Source organism: Myxocyprinus asiaticus, chromosome 20 (genome assembly GCF_019703515.2).
Source record: "Myxocyprinus asiaticus isolate MX2 ecotype Aquarium Trade chromosome 20, UBuf_Myxa_2, whole genome shotgun sequence".
NCBI classification, from domain to species: Eukaryota; Metazoa; Chordata; class Actinopteri; order Cypriniformes; family Catostomidae; genus Myxocyprinus; species Myxocyprinus asiaticus.
In genome coordinates this window covers 26,046,929-26,062,521 of record NC_059363.1, presented here as the reverse complement: position 1 = coordinate 26,062,521, position 15,593 = coordinate 26,046,929, and the positions used below count along the sequence as shown (strand labels likewise).

Below are 15,593 nucleotides of genomic sequence, written 5' to 3'. Positions count from 1 at the left end.
TTCAAACGTCAAAAATGAAAATGTGTTATTATTATTATTATTATACTTGTTGAGGGAGTCTTATTGAGCCAACATCTCCAGGAGAACAAATAGATGTATGCCACCTTAGGACAAACTATGCAAAATATGGACAACAATTTCAAAGGGGTGTCCTGTCTGACTGCACTCTCATCTCACGCTTCTCACAGGGCTGGCTGTATGAGTTAGTGGATATTATGATTCAAGCCAAGGTAATAATCCTTGAATCATAATATTAAATAAATAAAGAAGAAACGGGTATCTCGGCAGTTGGATTGTATAAAACATGTGTGCATTAGCCTACACGCTTTATTCTTTATGTGAGGGAAAATAGCACGTTTTTTCTTCTTTTATTCTGCTGTGTGGTTGTTGGTTCTCTCGTGTTAAAAACGTACGATAAGAATAAATCCCCTTTAATAAATGTCTTACCGCCTTTACTTGCGGAGGTCATTGGCAAATTGCAAACATTCAGTCAATGATAGGATATAATGTAAGAGGCGGTCCGTGTAAGTGAATTGTATGTTGCAAATGCAGTGTCAGCGCCATCTACGTGGCGATGATGATAGCTGATGGAAGGCGGAATAGTGTTTTAGGAGGAGCTGATTTTTTTTTTTTTAATTATTCGGTCCACGACATCTCCACGGAATCCACGTGTACACTGTAACGATGAAAACACACGGTGTTTTGCCGCATTCATCAGCCGGAGTGGGTCTCGCTGAACACCGCTGCATCATGGAGCGACTGCTTACTGCTGCAGAACGAGGTATAGCTGCAGTTCACATATTATTCATTTCCCAAAATCATCATGTACGAGTTTAAAACTTCATTATATTTAGCATTATAGTAAATATAGCTTTCTTTTATGCAGTGATTAGAAAGAGAACACATGCTTCCACTGTCGCAATGTACAGTATGATGTAGGGTCAACTGTCATTATCTATAGGTCCGAAGCTAAACATACTTTTGTTACTTGATTCAAACAGCATATTTAGTTGCTTTATCATTCTTGAGTTATTCCACACAACAAATGCATATTGAGAGGGAAGTTTTTTGACAGGTGAGCCAAAGAAACCCAACGGAGTAGTTAACATGATCATAGCAAGACTTCTGTTCTTGCTCATCCTTCCTTCACTGGGTATGTGTGCTCCACAAGTACAGAAAACCTCCAGGTAGGCCGCAATTTACACTACACTACACTACTCTATTGTACTGTTGTATACTATACTGTAATGTACAATTCTATACGGTACTGTACTATTCTATACTGCTCTATACTATACTGTACTATTCCATACTACACTGTACTGTTCTATACTATACTGTACTGTACAATTCTATACGGTACTGTACTATTCCATACTACACTGTACTGTTCTATACTGTTCTATTCTATACTATACTGTTCTATACTATACTGTACTGTACAATTGTATACGGTACTGTACTATTCTACACTGTTCTATATTATTCTATACTATACTGTACTATTCTATACTATACTGTACTATTCCATACTACACTGTACTGTTCTATTCTATACTATACTGTTCTATACTATACTATACTGTTCTATACTATACTGTTCTATTTTATACTATTCTATACTATACTGTACAATTTTATACGGTACTGTTTTATACTATTCCATACTACACTGTACTGTTCTATTCTATACTATACTGTTCTATACTATACTGTACAATTCTATACTGTACTGTTTTATACTATTCCATACTAGCCTGTACTGTTCTATTCTATACTATACTGTACTATTCTATACTATGCTATACTGTTCTATTCTATACTATACAATTCTATACAGTACTGTTTTATACTATTCCATACTATACTGTACTGTTCTATTCTATACTATACTGTTCTATACTATTCTATACTATACTGTTCTATACTATACTATACTATGCTATACTATACTGTTCTATTGTATACTATTCTATACTATACTGTACTATTCTATACTGTTCTATACTATTCTATACTGTTCTATACTATACTATGCTATACTATACTGTTCTATTGTATACTATTCTATACTATACTGTACAATTTTATACGGTACTGTTTTATACTATTCCATACTACACTGTACTGTTCTATTCTATACTATACTGTTCTATACTATACTGTACAATTCTATACTGTACTGTTTTATACTATTCCATACTAGTCTGTACTGTTCTATTCTATACTATACTGTTCTATACTATACTGTACTATTCTATACTGTTCTATTCTATACTATACTGTACAATTCTATACAGTACTGTTTTATACTATTCTGTACTGTTCTATTCTATACTATACTGTTCTATACTATTCTATACTATACTGTTCTATACTATACTATGCTATACTATACTGTTCTATTCTATACTATACTGTTCTGGTCTATACTGTACTATTATACTATACTATACTATACTATATTATACTATACTTATCAAGGCCATTGCTAGAGTAGAACAGATTTAGTGTCAGTGAATGGTTAATCACGAACATCATTTAGCCTCAGAATTAGATATATTTCATAATAGTGCTAACAGCTGATAATATGGGTATACAGATTTACTCAAGGAGTGTCTTGTCTGACTACATTCCAAGCTGCATTGCTTTACAAAATTGGATGAATGTAAATTAGATTTACCATAGTGGATGCAGGTTGTGTATAGGATTGATATGTAAAGTAAAACAACATTTGTGCAACATTTTTTCTAAATGTGAAAAGTAAATTTGTCCCTTTTTTGTGATGTTTGCTTTGGTGTCTTTTTCTAGTGATGGCATTCTCCCAACAGACCTTGCCAATCCTTTTGGGTCCAGTGAAGACAACCACAGGTTATCACTTCTTTTATTTTGAATAAAGCTAAAGTGCACTTCCCCAGTCTTGAGGTGCAATAGTGCACCTGATATATTGCGTAGTTGCCTCAAGGTTCAAAGTCCTTTATAACTCTAGATAACTGAGAATTCTCCAGCTGACACGATTACACGCTCACTGCTTGAACAAATTATGCCTAAAAAAGGTGACAGAATGTGTGTTTGTGTTGTCATTGTTCTTATTGCCTTCATCTAATAGATAGAACTTCTAATACTTCATCTAATAGATAAATGAAAATGATAGGCAGTTGGTTCAGTTGCACGTTTTTCTCATTTAAAATGTTTCAACACCAGAACTGAGTCGCTCAGCACTTTGAATCCTTGCTCTTTTTCTCAATAAATACTGTAATCAAATAAGACTGAACAAAAGTGGATGCTGATCTTTGATTCTGAATGACAGGCTCTTGCAAAGCTACATCAAGAGCAACCTGAAGGAGGGGCAGGCCAATCTGGAGCTTAAAACAAGGGAACAAGGTTAATAATACAGTAGTTAATCATTAACAATGAGCACATTAACATGCACGTTTTTACACCGATAATGCTTACTAAACAGACAATGTGTGTGGTCATATAAATGCATTAAATGGCTTTCCTTTATCTGTGTAAGGTCATAAATGGCTTAAGAGTAAACCGATCGACACGTGTAGATTTTTGCCCATTACCCTGATTTCACATTGCATGTAAACACCTTTACCGCCATTCTTACTGGCTTATCCAGTGTATGCAAGTGCACACACCTCGATATCGAGATCGTTCAAATGAAGATCATGATTAATCGGAAAAACAATATTTTTACCCACCCCTACTCCTGAGTGCTTCTTTTTCATTTTGTGCACTTGCATGAAACACAATTTCAGTACTGTACATGTTTGTTATTTTCTACTTTATATTACAAAGTAGTACTTAATATATCAGTAGTTATACAGTAAATGTAAAACCAGTACATATTGCCTAATCTCAGCTGTCTGGTATATGGTAGACCTGGTTTACACCGCACTCGTTACAACGTGTATTTATTTTGGCCCCCATATCAACAGGTTACAGTATTTAAACAGCAAATGTTAACAGCGTGGTGCTGCATAGGAAAAGTTTCGCAGCTGAGCCTATTTTTGCCACTCACAGTGCACTGAATCCATTAGAAAATATGCTGAAAATGCACTCTAAACATTTATTAACACAATCTATTTCATTTATAGCTACACTTTGGTTTCCATTCCATATACTGTAGATTAATTACCATGTGGAGGTAAATGTGGCTGCGGCTACGTGCTGTTTATCAGGTTTCGTAAGGCAGATTATGTAAAATAAAATCATGCAAATCGTCCACTGATTTGTTTTCTTCTCCTTGTCACAGAGGTGTTCTTCCTCTTCTCCTTGTATGACTATGATAGAAGTGGGCAGATGGATGGCCTTGAATTGATGCAGCTTCTAACAGATTTCCTGTCTCATCATGCATTAATGCCAAAGTCAACAGATTCTGTGAGAGTTTGGAACTGTTGGAAACAAATTTACAACATTAAAAGAGCTTTTAAATTCTGTTTTGACTTGAGCTTTTCTACATTGTAGGTAGTGTCTTTGGTGGATTACCTGTTACAAACTGAGGATCTGAACCAGGATGGATTACTGGCTCCCTCAGAGCTGCTGTCATCATCCACGCAGGACCATCAGCAAGAAAACAACATTGTGCCCCCTGACGCACCAGCTGAGCTGGTGGAGGACAATTTAAAACAGGAGCAAACAGATACAAAAACAGAGGGTGGAGATGCTGAAACACACCAGCAAGTGGCAGAGGTCAAAGACAACCTCCAAGAGCCTGGACAGAAACAACTATAACCTGCTGAAGATCATAATGAGACAAATCCAGCTCAAGAAGAACAAAAACAGGCTGAGGAGCCATCAGATTAGAACCAGATACCAGATTAAAATTAAGAAGAGCAGGGCAGTCTACAGCCTTTAGAAGAGCAGGAGCTCCAAGATGGTCAACAGGAATAGGAGAACATGCTAGTCCATTAAAGTGACCTAGAGATGTAATGTCAAATTAAGCATGAGCAACTTTAGAGACAAATCAGCCATACTTTGGAAACCTCAAAGCTTGTCAGTCTCCTATTCAGTTTCACTTGCTGCATATAATTTTTGACTGAAGCATAATGTATTTCCAGGTACTAAAGATTTTGAGTCCAAAAGCATGTGTTAATGATTTAATTATTAGAGTTCACCAAACTGTACAAAACTCTAATTTACTTTGTTTTTATTCTATTTATCTTATGTGTTATTCAAACTATGCAAACCCAGAAAAGCTTGTATTTTAATGCAAAAAAAAAAAAAAACAAAACAAAAAAAAAATTAAGACAAGTAAAAAAGTAATAGCCAAGATCCATTCTTACTGTTTTGTACCTAAATTAGTGCATAATGTTTCTATGCCCAACTGTTTTCTTGGGTTAAAATTCCTTGGAATGAAACAGCCAAAATTAGAGGTGGAGTGTATACTTTTGATCTGCTGTTACAAAGATCGATTTTTACAAAGTACATTTTTCTGACTTGGGTGCAACAGAAGATTTGGATGCCTCTGATTTCTTAAAAATAATTTTGTGTTGCCAAACAGCTGGTGAAAAATGCACAGCTAGTTAGAATAGTTATAAGCAAAGATATTTGTCTTTTTTTTTTCTCAAAGAGACACTGATCCTCAATTTCAGACACGAATTTTGCTTCCATTTCTTTTCACTTATGAAGTGACATTATTTTACAAATCAACACCATGTGCAATGCATCATTTTGGCCTATGTGTTGCTTTTTTAAGAATGCATGTTTTATCCAGGAGGGTTGTTTTAAAGACAAATGTGGTGCCCTTATATGGAGCTTGTGAATAAATAAATAAATTAAAAAGTTTTTTTTTATGTTGATAATGGTTAAACAGTCCCCAACAAGTAGGACTCTCGCGATTATTAAATTCTGTTCGAACTTATTTACGCAAGCGCCATCTTTGATTTTTAATGGGAATGACAACGAGGCTGAGAGGGATAGACTTCACAGTCTCTTCTATAACTATGGATTTATACAGTATACATGCCAAAATTCTGCGCGCTCAAAATTTTATTTTTAGCGTGCAAAATTATATTTTGAGCGCACAATATTGTTCTGTGAGTGCATATTTATATTCTGAGCACACAAAAATGTTTTGCCCGCACATGATGATATTAAAAAAAGTTATTTTGGCCACGCTTAAACTCAGTTTTGTAAAGCAATGTATCTTCTTGCAAAGATTAATAATATGTTTGTGTGTGCAAGATCTCACTCATTCTCTCCTTGTATGCGCTCTCCGTGCGTTTGGAACTAAGGGTACGTTTACACGACAACGATGTACTAAAAACGGAAAAAGTTTTTCCTTTGCGTTTTTGAAAAGTTCCGCGTACAGACGACAACGTTTTCAAAACGATCCCCATTCACACGGATCCGCGAAAACGACTAAAAATGCTGTATTATGCATGCCAGGCCAGTAGTTGGCGATGTCACTTTGTAAAGAAACACTACGCGCCACAGCGGTGAATACAAACAATGAAGATGGCGATCGCTGGTCGTAGTAGTGATGCAGTAAATCTACACTTTGCTGGAGAAGCATCAATAAACTCAAAATCTTGAGCAGCACAAACACAGTCCTGTATTCCGCCATTGTAGTCTCGCGCGTTGTTTTGAAGTACTCACGCACATGCCTATAGACTGAACTCTCAAGATTATTCAATAAACTCTGCTCATTTTTACCATCACTTCGTCTCCTGCCTTCTTCTGTATAACCCCTGCGGACTCTTGCGCTGGTAGGTGAGTAAGTTAACATAAGCTGTTGCTGTTTACTGGTTTTGGTTATCCGACAGAACTCTGATATATGGATATCTTCTGATGGAGAAAGAGGTCTTGTGTACACTGGATCTAACATGCATTTTCACTGACTCATGTTTTCATATTCTAAGCATATCATTGAATACTGTACATCACACCTCTGTCTATAGGCTATATACATAAGCGGTGGGCGAATGAATTGCAGGGTAAAGGTACATCAAATAAAATTAAGTAAATAAATAACATTTAAAATACAAATACATTTTTCCCATCTGAATCCATACATTAATTTCAAGATTTTCAAATTGCAGGTTCTGCCTACTGTACAATGTTCACACTCCATACAAAACACTCCAAATGAATAAATTGTTGATTATTGTTATTTGCACAGACACCACATATTGATAATTATACAAATCAAATTGATGCCTATCAATCCATCATTCTTTATATAACACGTAATACGCGTGCGCATGACGTCATCGTTTTCACAGATTCGCGTTTTTGTATGTTTACACGGAGACGATAATGGCATCGTTTTCAAAAACTTGCACTTTGAAACCGTTTTTCAAAAGTTTGCGTTTTCAGGCCCCAAAAGTTTCAGGCTTCATTTACTGTAATGTAAGTTTTACAAAATATAGTAGCCTGGGTTCATGCAATGCTAATGGGGATTTCTTTCTATTTTTAAAAACATTTTGCAGTCTCAAACAATTGGGTTTCAATACACTGTACATGTAATTTACCCCAAACTATGACAGGAGACATAATTAGCCTCTTTTCATTTTCTTCCGTTTCTTCTCATTAATCAGTTTTGCCATAAGGGTTGTGGTAGAATACATAAACTGAATATTAAACATTTCAAGATACCCCACAGCTTTGAAATGCAAACATAAACAGCTTTTCTCATTTACTATCAAGAAAAGAATATGTTAATTCAGGTAATATTTATCATATTCCTAATATTTATAATACACACAGCTGACGAAAAATGGGAGAGGACACACTAAAGAAGGTGGACAAAATTACATGTTTATTACAGAAAATAGTATTTCATGTACTAATAACAAAAAGAAGAAGGTTCAGTGGATGCTGATCCATGGTAGACTGTAATCTGGTCACATTTATTTTAATAAACTGATCTCTCAGAATATCCTGTGGGATAGACAGAAGTCAAATTAAGTTCCCCAAAAACTACACTATTACATTTTACAATGTAGTTTTACACAAGAGAGAGATTAAATTAATATAATTTCAGATGAAGGTGGTAGCTAACATGGCCAAGCTAGTAGCAACGTAAGTGTAACTTGGAAACCTGGATAACCAAATACTAGTCAAGAGAACCAACTACTAATATAGACCAAACTAAGAGAGCTAGACTGATAGTTATCTAGCTAGTAAGCCTATTGGCAGTGTACAGACTAACACATATTTCATTAAGGTTAAATAAAAAGTTAAGTCAATAAAAGAACTGCTTTCATGTGGTCAGAGTGTTACACATTTCCTTTCTTGAAAATAAACTATCCCCTTCTCCTCTTCCTTCTGTTTTGATTAGCAGTTTGATCTGTGATCTAGCCAGCCAATCAAAATGTACCACCTCATCTCTGATTGGCTGAAATTCTGGCACATTGAAGACTCCACGGTACGTGCTCAACAAGCCATGTGATAAGATGCGTGGATTGACGGTCTCAGATGCAGAGGCAACCGAGATTCGTCCTCCACCACCTGGACTGAGACAAGTCACTATGCCACCACGAGGACCTAGAGCGCATTGGGAATTGGTCATACCAAATTGGGGAGAAAAGGGGAGACAATTCAGGTGGTGAAGAACTCCCAGATTTTGCAGGTAGAGTTTCATGCAAAACAGGGCTGGGTTTGGTGTCCTCATTGGTCCATGAGTTCTAGACTGACAGCTATTCTCTAGCCAATCAATCAAAACTGGGAGTTGACGTGACTCCAGTGCGACTCTGGCTTACTGCTGTGCTCAAATGTGAACAGATGAAAATTGTTAAGACAACGGAGAAAACCTCACTGTGGTTCAATGTTTGTCTCATTTAAACTAAGAACTGTGTCACATCAAATTATCTAAGTTGAAAATAGCTCATTTTAGAAGTGAAAATCCTGATTACAGCACTTTTATGTTACATGGCATTAGCTTTATAGCTAAAATGACACTTGGCTGTGTCATTTGATGTTTTAGGCATCAGTCAGTCTGCTGTTTTAATCTTTACTAAGTTTCTAAACTTAACTTCTTTCTACATCATGAGAAATATCTGTTTGTGTCATCAAAACATTGATTCTTAATGTTGCATGTTTGATCCAAACACCTGTTGCATGCTGTGTCAGGTTTAGAAGCTGGTATTATAAAGACACAAGACAACACCAAATCAAATTGTACAATCTCACTGTCTTTCTTCAGTGAAGTAATGTTTCAAAAGACATTACATTTCAAAGACATTGTATTTTGCATTCTTTAGCACTTTTATGTGAGTGTTCTGGCAGACAAGTCCAATGTCACTGATGAGAAATATTATGTAAACAATGTGCATACCACATATTGGTATATGGCTGTGAGGTTCAGGAGGATCAAAGAATTGGGAGGATACTGGAGAAATGGTGCTTTCTGCTTGGCATCACAAAGAGATGGAAATCGTTTAGTCTTGTTACTTTGTTTAATGTTATCCTTTCAATACATAGACATGTTATGTGTAATCATTCATTATTTTCGGTACATGAACAATTAAACTGCCTTCAGGACTCCCATAGTGCAGTAATGTATAAATGTCATGTACATATGCAAATTCACTCATATTTAATTCAGTAACTGTACATACCCCTACCTTGCACATACACTATATGGACAAAAGTATTGGGCCACACCCCTTAATCATTGAATTCAGGTGTTTCACTCAGTCCCATTGCCAAAGGTGTATAAAATCAAGCACCTAGCAATGCAGTCTGCCTTTACAAACATTTAGGTCGTTCTAAAGAGCTCACTGAATTAGAGCATGGTACTGTAATAGGATGCCACCGTTGCAACAAGTCAGTTCGTGAAATTTCTTCCCTCCTAGATATTCCACGATCAACTGTAAGTGATATTATTGCAAAGTGGAAGCCTTTAGGAACCGCAGCAACTCAGCCATGAAGTGGCAGACCACGTAAAGTTACAGAGCGGGGTCGCCGAGTGCTGAGGTGCATAGTGCGTAAGAGTCACCAATGCTCTGCTGACTCAATAACTGCAGAGTTCCAAACCTCCTCTGGCATTAACATCAGTACAAAAACTGTGCACCGGGAGCTTCATGGCATGGGTTTCCATGGTCGAGCAGCTGTATGTAAGCCTTACATCACCAAGCACAATGCCAAGCATCGGATGGAGTGGTGTAAAGCATGCCGCCACTGGACTCTGGAGCAGTGGAAACGTGTTCTGTGGAGTGATGAATCATGCTTCTCTATCTGGCAGTCTGATGGACGAGTCTGGGTTTGGCGAATGCCAGGAGAACGTTTCCTGCCTGACTGCATTGTGCCAACTGTAATGTTTGGTGGAGAAGGGATAATGCTATGGGGTTGTTTTTCTGGGGTTGGCCTAGGTCCCTTAGTTCCACTGAAGGGAAATGTTAATGTCTCAGCTTAAGACATTTTGGAAAATTCTATGCTTCCAACTTTGTGGAAACAGTTTGGGGAAGGCCCTTTTCTGTTCCAGCATGACTGTGCCCCAGTGCACAAAACAAGGTCCATAAAGGCATGGTTGGATGAGTTTGGTGTGGAAGAACTTGACTGGCCCACACAGAGCCCTGACCTCAACCCTGTCGAACACCTTTGGGATGAACTAGAACGGAGATTGCGAGCCAGGCCTTCTCGTCCAACATCTCACAATTGCTCTTCTGGCAGTATGGACATAAATTCCAATAGACACTCTCCAAAATCTTGTAGAAAGCCTTCCCTGAAGAGTGGAAGCTGTTATAGCTGCAAAGGTGTAACCAACACGATATTAATGCCTATGGATTTAGAATGGAATGTCATAAAAGCTCCTGTAGGTGTAATGTGTAGGTGTCCCAATACTTTTGTCCATACAATGTATATTACCACTTGTACATGTACACACGGCATTATATGTTATATGTCAGCGTAAGCCAGAGTCGCACTGGAGTAACGTCAACTCCCCACTTTGATTGATTGGCTAGAGAATAGCTGCCAGTCAAAATCTGGAAGCACAAGTGATGAACTTAGAAACATGAGCAAAGAAAAACACAGCAAGTGTGCAAAAAGTTTAAACAAGAGCAAAAAATGTCAGAGAGAGAGAGAGAGCGTAAAAAACAGAGTAATGTAACCAAGGAAAACATTAGTTTGTTTGCAATTTTGATGATTTTGCCCACTCCCTCTTTGAACTGTTGCCCTCTGGCCAGCGCTACAGAGCACCAAGCGCCAGGACATCCAGGCACAAGGACAGGCTATTTTCCACATTTAAACTGCCTCAGGACTCCCCCATAGTGCAATAATGTAAACACCTAATGTAATCTCATTCACGCATATTTAATTCAATAAATGTACATACCCCTATCTTGCATATACATTAACACTTGCTCGTGTACATCTGTCATTCTATGTTATATGTCCTATTATTTATACTCTTACCTTGTTTTATGTTCTGTTTGCACTTGCTTGTTTCACCTATCGCCAAAAAAAAAAAAAATAAAAATAGTGTATACGAGCACACTTGGCAATAAAGCTCATTCTGATCCTGTCCCAGCACACTACCTTTTTGAACTGTTGCCTTCTGGCTGACGATACAGAGCACCAGAACCATCAGGCAAAAGAACAGTTTTTTTTGTCCCTCAGGCTATCCATCTCATGAACAGTGAGTGTGCAATACACAACCTAGTCCGTTATATTATTTAACATATACTACCACTTTTGCATTACATTCCCTTGCACTGTATAACATATTTGTATTTGTACATACTATGTATATTTATTGTGTATTTCTATATATACTTATTTATTCTATTTTGTATTATAATTATTATCTCTGTCTTGTTGTATTGTTTGTGCACTGGAAGCTTGTCACCAAAAAAAAAAAAAAAAAATCCTTGTATGTGGATGGATGCTTGGCATTAAAGCTCTTTCTGGTTCTGATTTATAAATATCTTGAGTCAACAGACTTACCTTTAAGTCACTTATTTTAGAGACATGTTCTCTTAAAATCTTACTAACCTAAAAAAAAAAAAAATGCTATGGTAAAACTGAAGACTTAAAATTAAGGGATAATTAGCAATATTAATGTCATCTACTCAGTTGGCCATGTTTTATACCTCCTTTTTACCCATTAATCGTGCCTCAAATTTTTGACCTACCTGACCAACTCTGGGTTCTGTATTTTTACATTATTTTGCTTTGTTATAGTTACCTGCCATTCACAACACTTGCACTTTAATTTAAATACATTTTGCTATTTGCACTTCTGTTTGGATGCTACTGTATTTCACTGGCTCTGTACATGTTCTCTGCACAATTATATAGTTGAAACTAATCTAATCTCATGTTCAAATCTCATATGATTTACTTCTGTTAAATACAAAAGGATATGCGAGACAGAATATTAGGGACCGACAGCCTTGGTCCCCATTTACTGCGTGTATATTTATATACAGTACCTTGCAAAATTTTAGGTACCAAGATGTGTCACAAAAATATTTGTCTTAAGATGGTTATTTATATCTTCAGCTTTAGTGTGTCAATATGGAAAAATACATTTTAGACTCTAAAACATTACTTTTGCAAATAGAAAAGATTAGAATAGAAGAACAGGGAGCCCTACAACAGATGTCATGACCCCCACAGAGCCCCCCACTGAACATCATGTCAGAGATTACATGAGACAGCAATTGTGACAGCCTAAATTGATAGAACTGTGGTGAATTCTCCAAGAAGCTTGGAACATCCTATCTGCCAACAACCAAGAAAAACTGTGCCCAGGTGTACCTAGGAGTATTGGTGCCGTTTTAAAGGCAAACGTGGATACACCAAATATTGATTTAGCTTTTTTTTGTGTTTACTGGACTTTGTATGACATTAAGTGATAAATGAAAACTATGGCATTATTTATGAAGACATCCTCACTATGCAACATTTTTCACAAGTGCCTAAAACTTGCACAGTACTGTTTATGTACTATGTCTAAATAGTTACCATTGAGATTATCAAGCTGCCATAGGCTACACCGATGGTGACTGCCAAATCAGCAAAAGGTGCATAGTTATTTTGTCCTCATTACAAAAGTTTCCTAATGCATGTATAAAATTGACCACTAACATAAGACACCAGGTATAGGCCTATCAGTAACCTTATAAAAGTTTATTCTGCATGGACAGTCTGTCTTTCTGTTTGTCTATATATTTTTATTTTTTAGGGGTTGTAGCACAGCGATTAAAAAGGAAAATTAAAAATAGCACTTCAGGTCAAAAAGGTTGCAGACCTCTGGTATACTTAATGATTATTTTATTGGCTTTGCAATGTGAACATCTAATAAGTACATGCAATAATATGGTACCATACATGTTTTTATAGGCATAAAATGCAACACTCAGTTTGCAGACAATATGAAACGGGGGTCCATGCTATGTCTTTCAACATACCAAGGGGTCCTTGGCCTGAAAATGGTTAAAGACCCCAGGGCTAGAGAATAGCTGTCAGACTGGACCAATGGGGACACCAAACCCTGCCCTGTTTAGCATAAAACTCTACCTGCAAAATCTGGAAGCACAAGTGAAGAACTTGGAAACATGAGCAAAGATAAACACAGCAAGTGTGCAAAACATTTAAGAGCAAAAAAATAAATAAAATAAAATAATAATAATAATAATAATAATAATAAATAAAAATCTCCAAGGAAAGCATCATTTTGTTTGCAATTGATTATTTTGCTTTCGATATTGTTTTTTGCTATATATTTGTTTTTTCACATTTATTATTTTTTGATCTGCGACCGCAATACTTTAGGCGGGAAATTTACTCCATAAACTTCATATTGAAGTTGCGAAACTAGAAATAAGTTAAAATGACACTAAAATAGAAAAATATAGGAGTACACTTTTTTTTTTTTTTTTTTTTAAAAACCAACATCTGTGCCTCCCCTCTTTTGAAAACCACCAGCCACTGGTTTGAGTCTTTCAGATGAACTCCGAGCGTCACTGAGCCGCACCAGACTGTCAACAAGAGCAGCTGCTGTCCGGCTTTAAGCGCTGTGATGGACGCACCGTCAGCAGAAGCTCACGCCAAACTCCCGCGAAAATATAAACAAATATTAACTTTGATAGTGTAAGTGTCACAAGTGATCTGCATCACTTCCGGGAAAGTGAAAGAACTCTGCGAGAACCCACGTCATAAAACACACAGAGCAGCATCTCCACCTGAGAAAACACACCCCACTGATTGGGGACCATAAAACACAAATCACACTCACATCTGCTCCCTCTCACTGTAGGTCACTTTAAGGACACTAAAAACTAAAGTTATGCCTTATTCTGTTCTGTAATGTAAAAGGTTTTCTGATCATACATGTTTGGTATCATTCAAGAGGTCTCAGTGCAACTGGTAAAACGGTCTCAGTCAAATCACAAGATTTAAGGACTTAATAAAATACAGTAGTCTATCCAGGGCATGCCCCTCCCAAGTCTCACACAGAGACTTGTAAACATTGTTCTTTGTAAACAAACAACCTACTCAGAAGTTCGACTTGCAACTCCCTAAATTGGAAACCAAATCCTAAATAACATCAAACACGCACATCTGAAATAACAGTGGAATCGTTTGGTACTTAAGGATGGCAGAGAAGCTCTGGCAATCTGTAAATCGGATCTCCCATGCTTCGTTGTTTGCATGTAGTTTTTTCTCAATACCAGGTAATTGCAATTTGTATTTCTTATGTTTGGTAAATGTTTGATGGAATACAACTTTATTATGCTTGGTTCACTGATGGCTTTGAGTTTGATTTATTATTTTAATTTGATTGTTTGACTATTACTATTACCTGGTAAATAAATTATTATGATTCATTCTGAAGGACTATTTTCTAGTATTTCTTATTAACTACAAATCTATGGTCAGTTGGCTTAAGCTACTTCAGAAGTAACCCATTAGTTAAGTATATAAAAGGCCAAACAGTAAACCGAGAATCTATTATAGATCTTAGCCAAGTAGAATTAAATGGGAATACTAAAAGGTAGGACCGAGAATCTGTAAAACAAGACTTTAATTGACTGGGGCTAAACGGTAAACAGAGAATCTATTATAGAACTTAGCCAAATAAGACTAAACTGATAAAGCAGAGAACCTATAAGGACTTAGTCTAAAACTTACTAATATCTGAAACTGATGAATTTGTATTTAAAAAGGACCTGTGTCCAGCCAGCACAGGACCCAAATAACATTGAAATAACAAATGCAGTCTAGAAGAGAGAATTACTAAAATTCAGAGCATAGATACATCGAGGTTTTTCATAATTGGAGTCAGATGAAATAAAGAAAATAAATAAGATTAATAAAACATGGAACTCAAATCAAAAGTATTATTTAATGTCGTACACGATAAGACAGAACACGCAGGAGACCTTTAGCCACGCCATTGGATACAGTCCTTGGACCAGTGGGTGACTTCCCCCTTACAGTGATCGCAAAAGCTCTCCGGCTTCACTTTAAAATGATCGCGTAAATGGCAAATGTTTCCGGTCATAGCTTGTTCACACACGCATTGTTAATGGGCATGATTACTCTGTTTCTGTGGAGTGACCAAATGAAACGAATTCAATGGTTTTGCTTCATGAGAAGCAAGGGGTTGCGGGTTTAAAATAAAAATAACG

General features: G+C 36.6%; 1 protein-coding gene across 4 annotated transcripts; it reads left to right on the top strand.

The window, feature by feature from the left end:
* Positions 1 to 576: 576 nt before the first annotated feature.
* On the top strand, positions 577 to 13,830 carry LOC127410910 (cell growth regulator with EF hand domain protein 1-like). 4 transcript variants are annotated; one of them, XM_051646157.1, is made up of 7 exons: positions 577 to 781; positions 1,076 to 1,187; positions 2,812 to 2,871; positions 3,311 to 3,384; positions 4,265 to 4,389; positions 4,477 to 6,719; positions 8,297 to 13,830. In XM_051646157.1, the coding sequence occupies exons 1-6, from the start codon at positions 685 to 687 to the stop codon at positions 4,741 to 4,743; spliced, it is 735 nt and encodes a 244-aa protein (XP_051502117.1). In that variant the 5' UTR covers positions 577 to 684; the 3' UTR covers positions 4,744 to 6,719; positions 8,297 to 13,830. The 4 variants fall into 4 exon arrangements, with proteins under 4 accessions (XP_051502117.1, XP_051502116.1, XP_051502115.1 ...); XM_051646156.1 differs by having other exon boundaries at positions 8,294 to 13,830; XM_051646155.1 differs by having other exon boundaries at positions 4,477 to 6,723.
* The last annotated feature ends 1,763 nt before the right edge of the window (positions 13,831 to 15,593 follow it).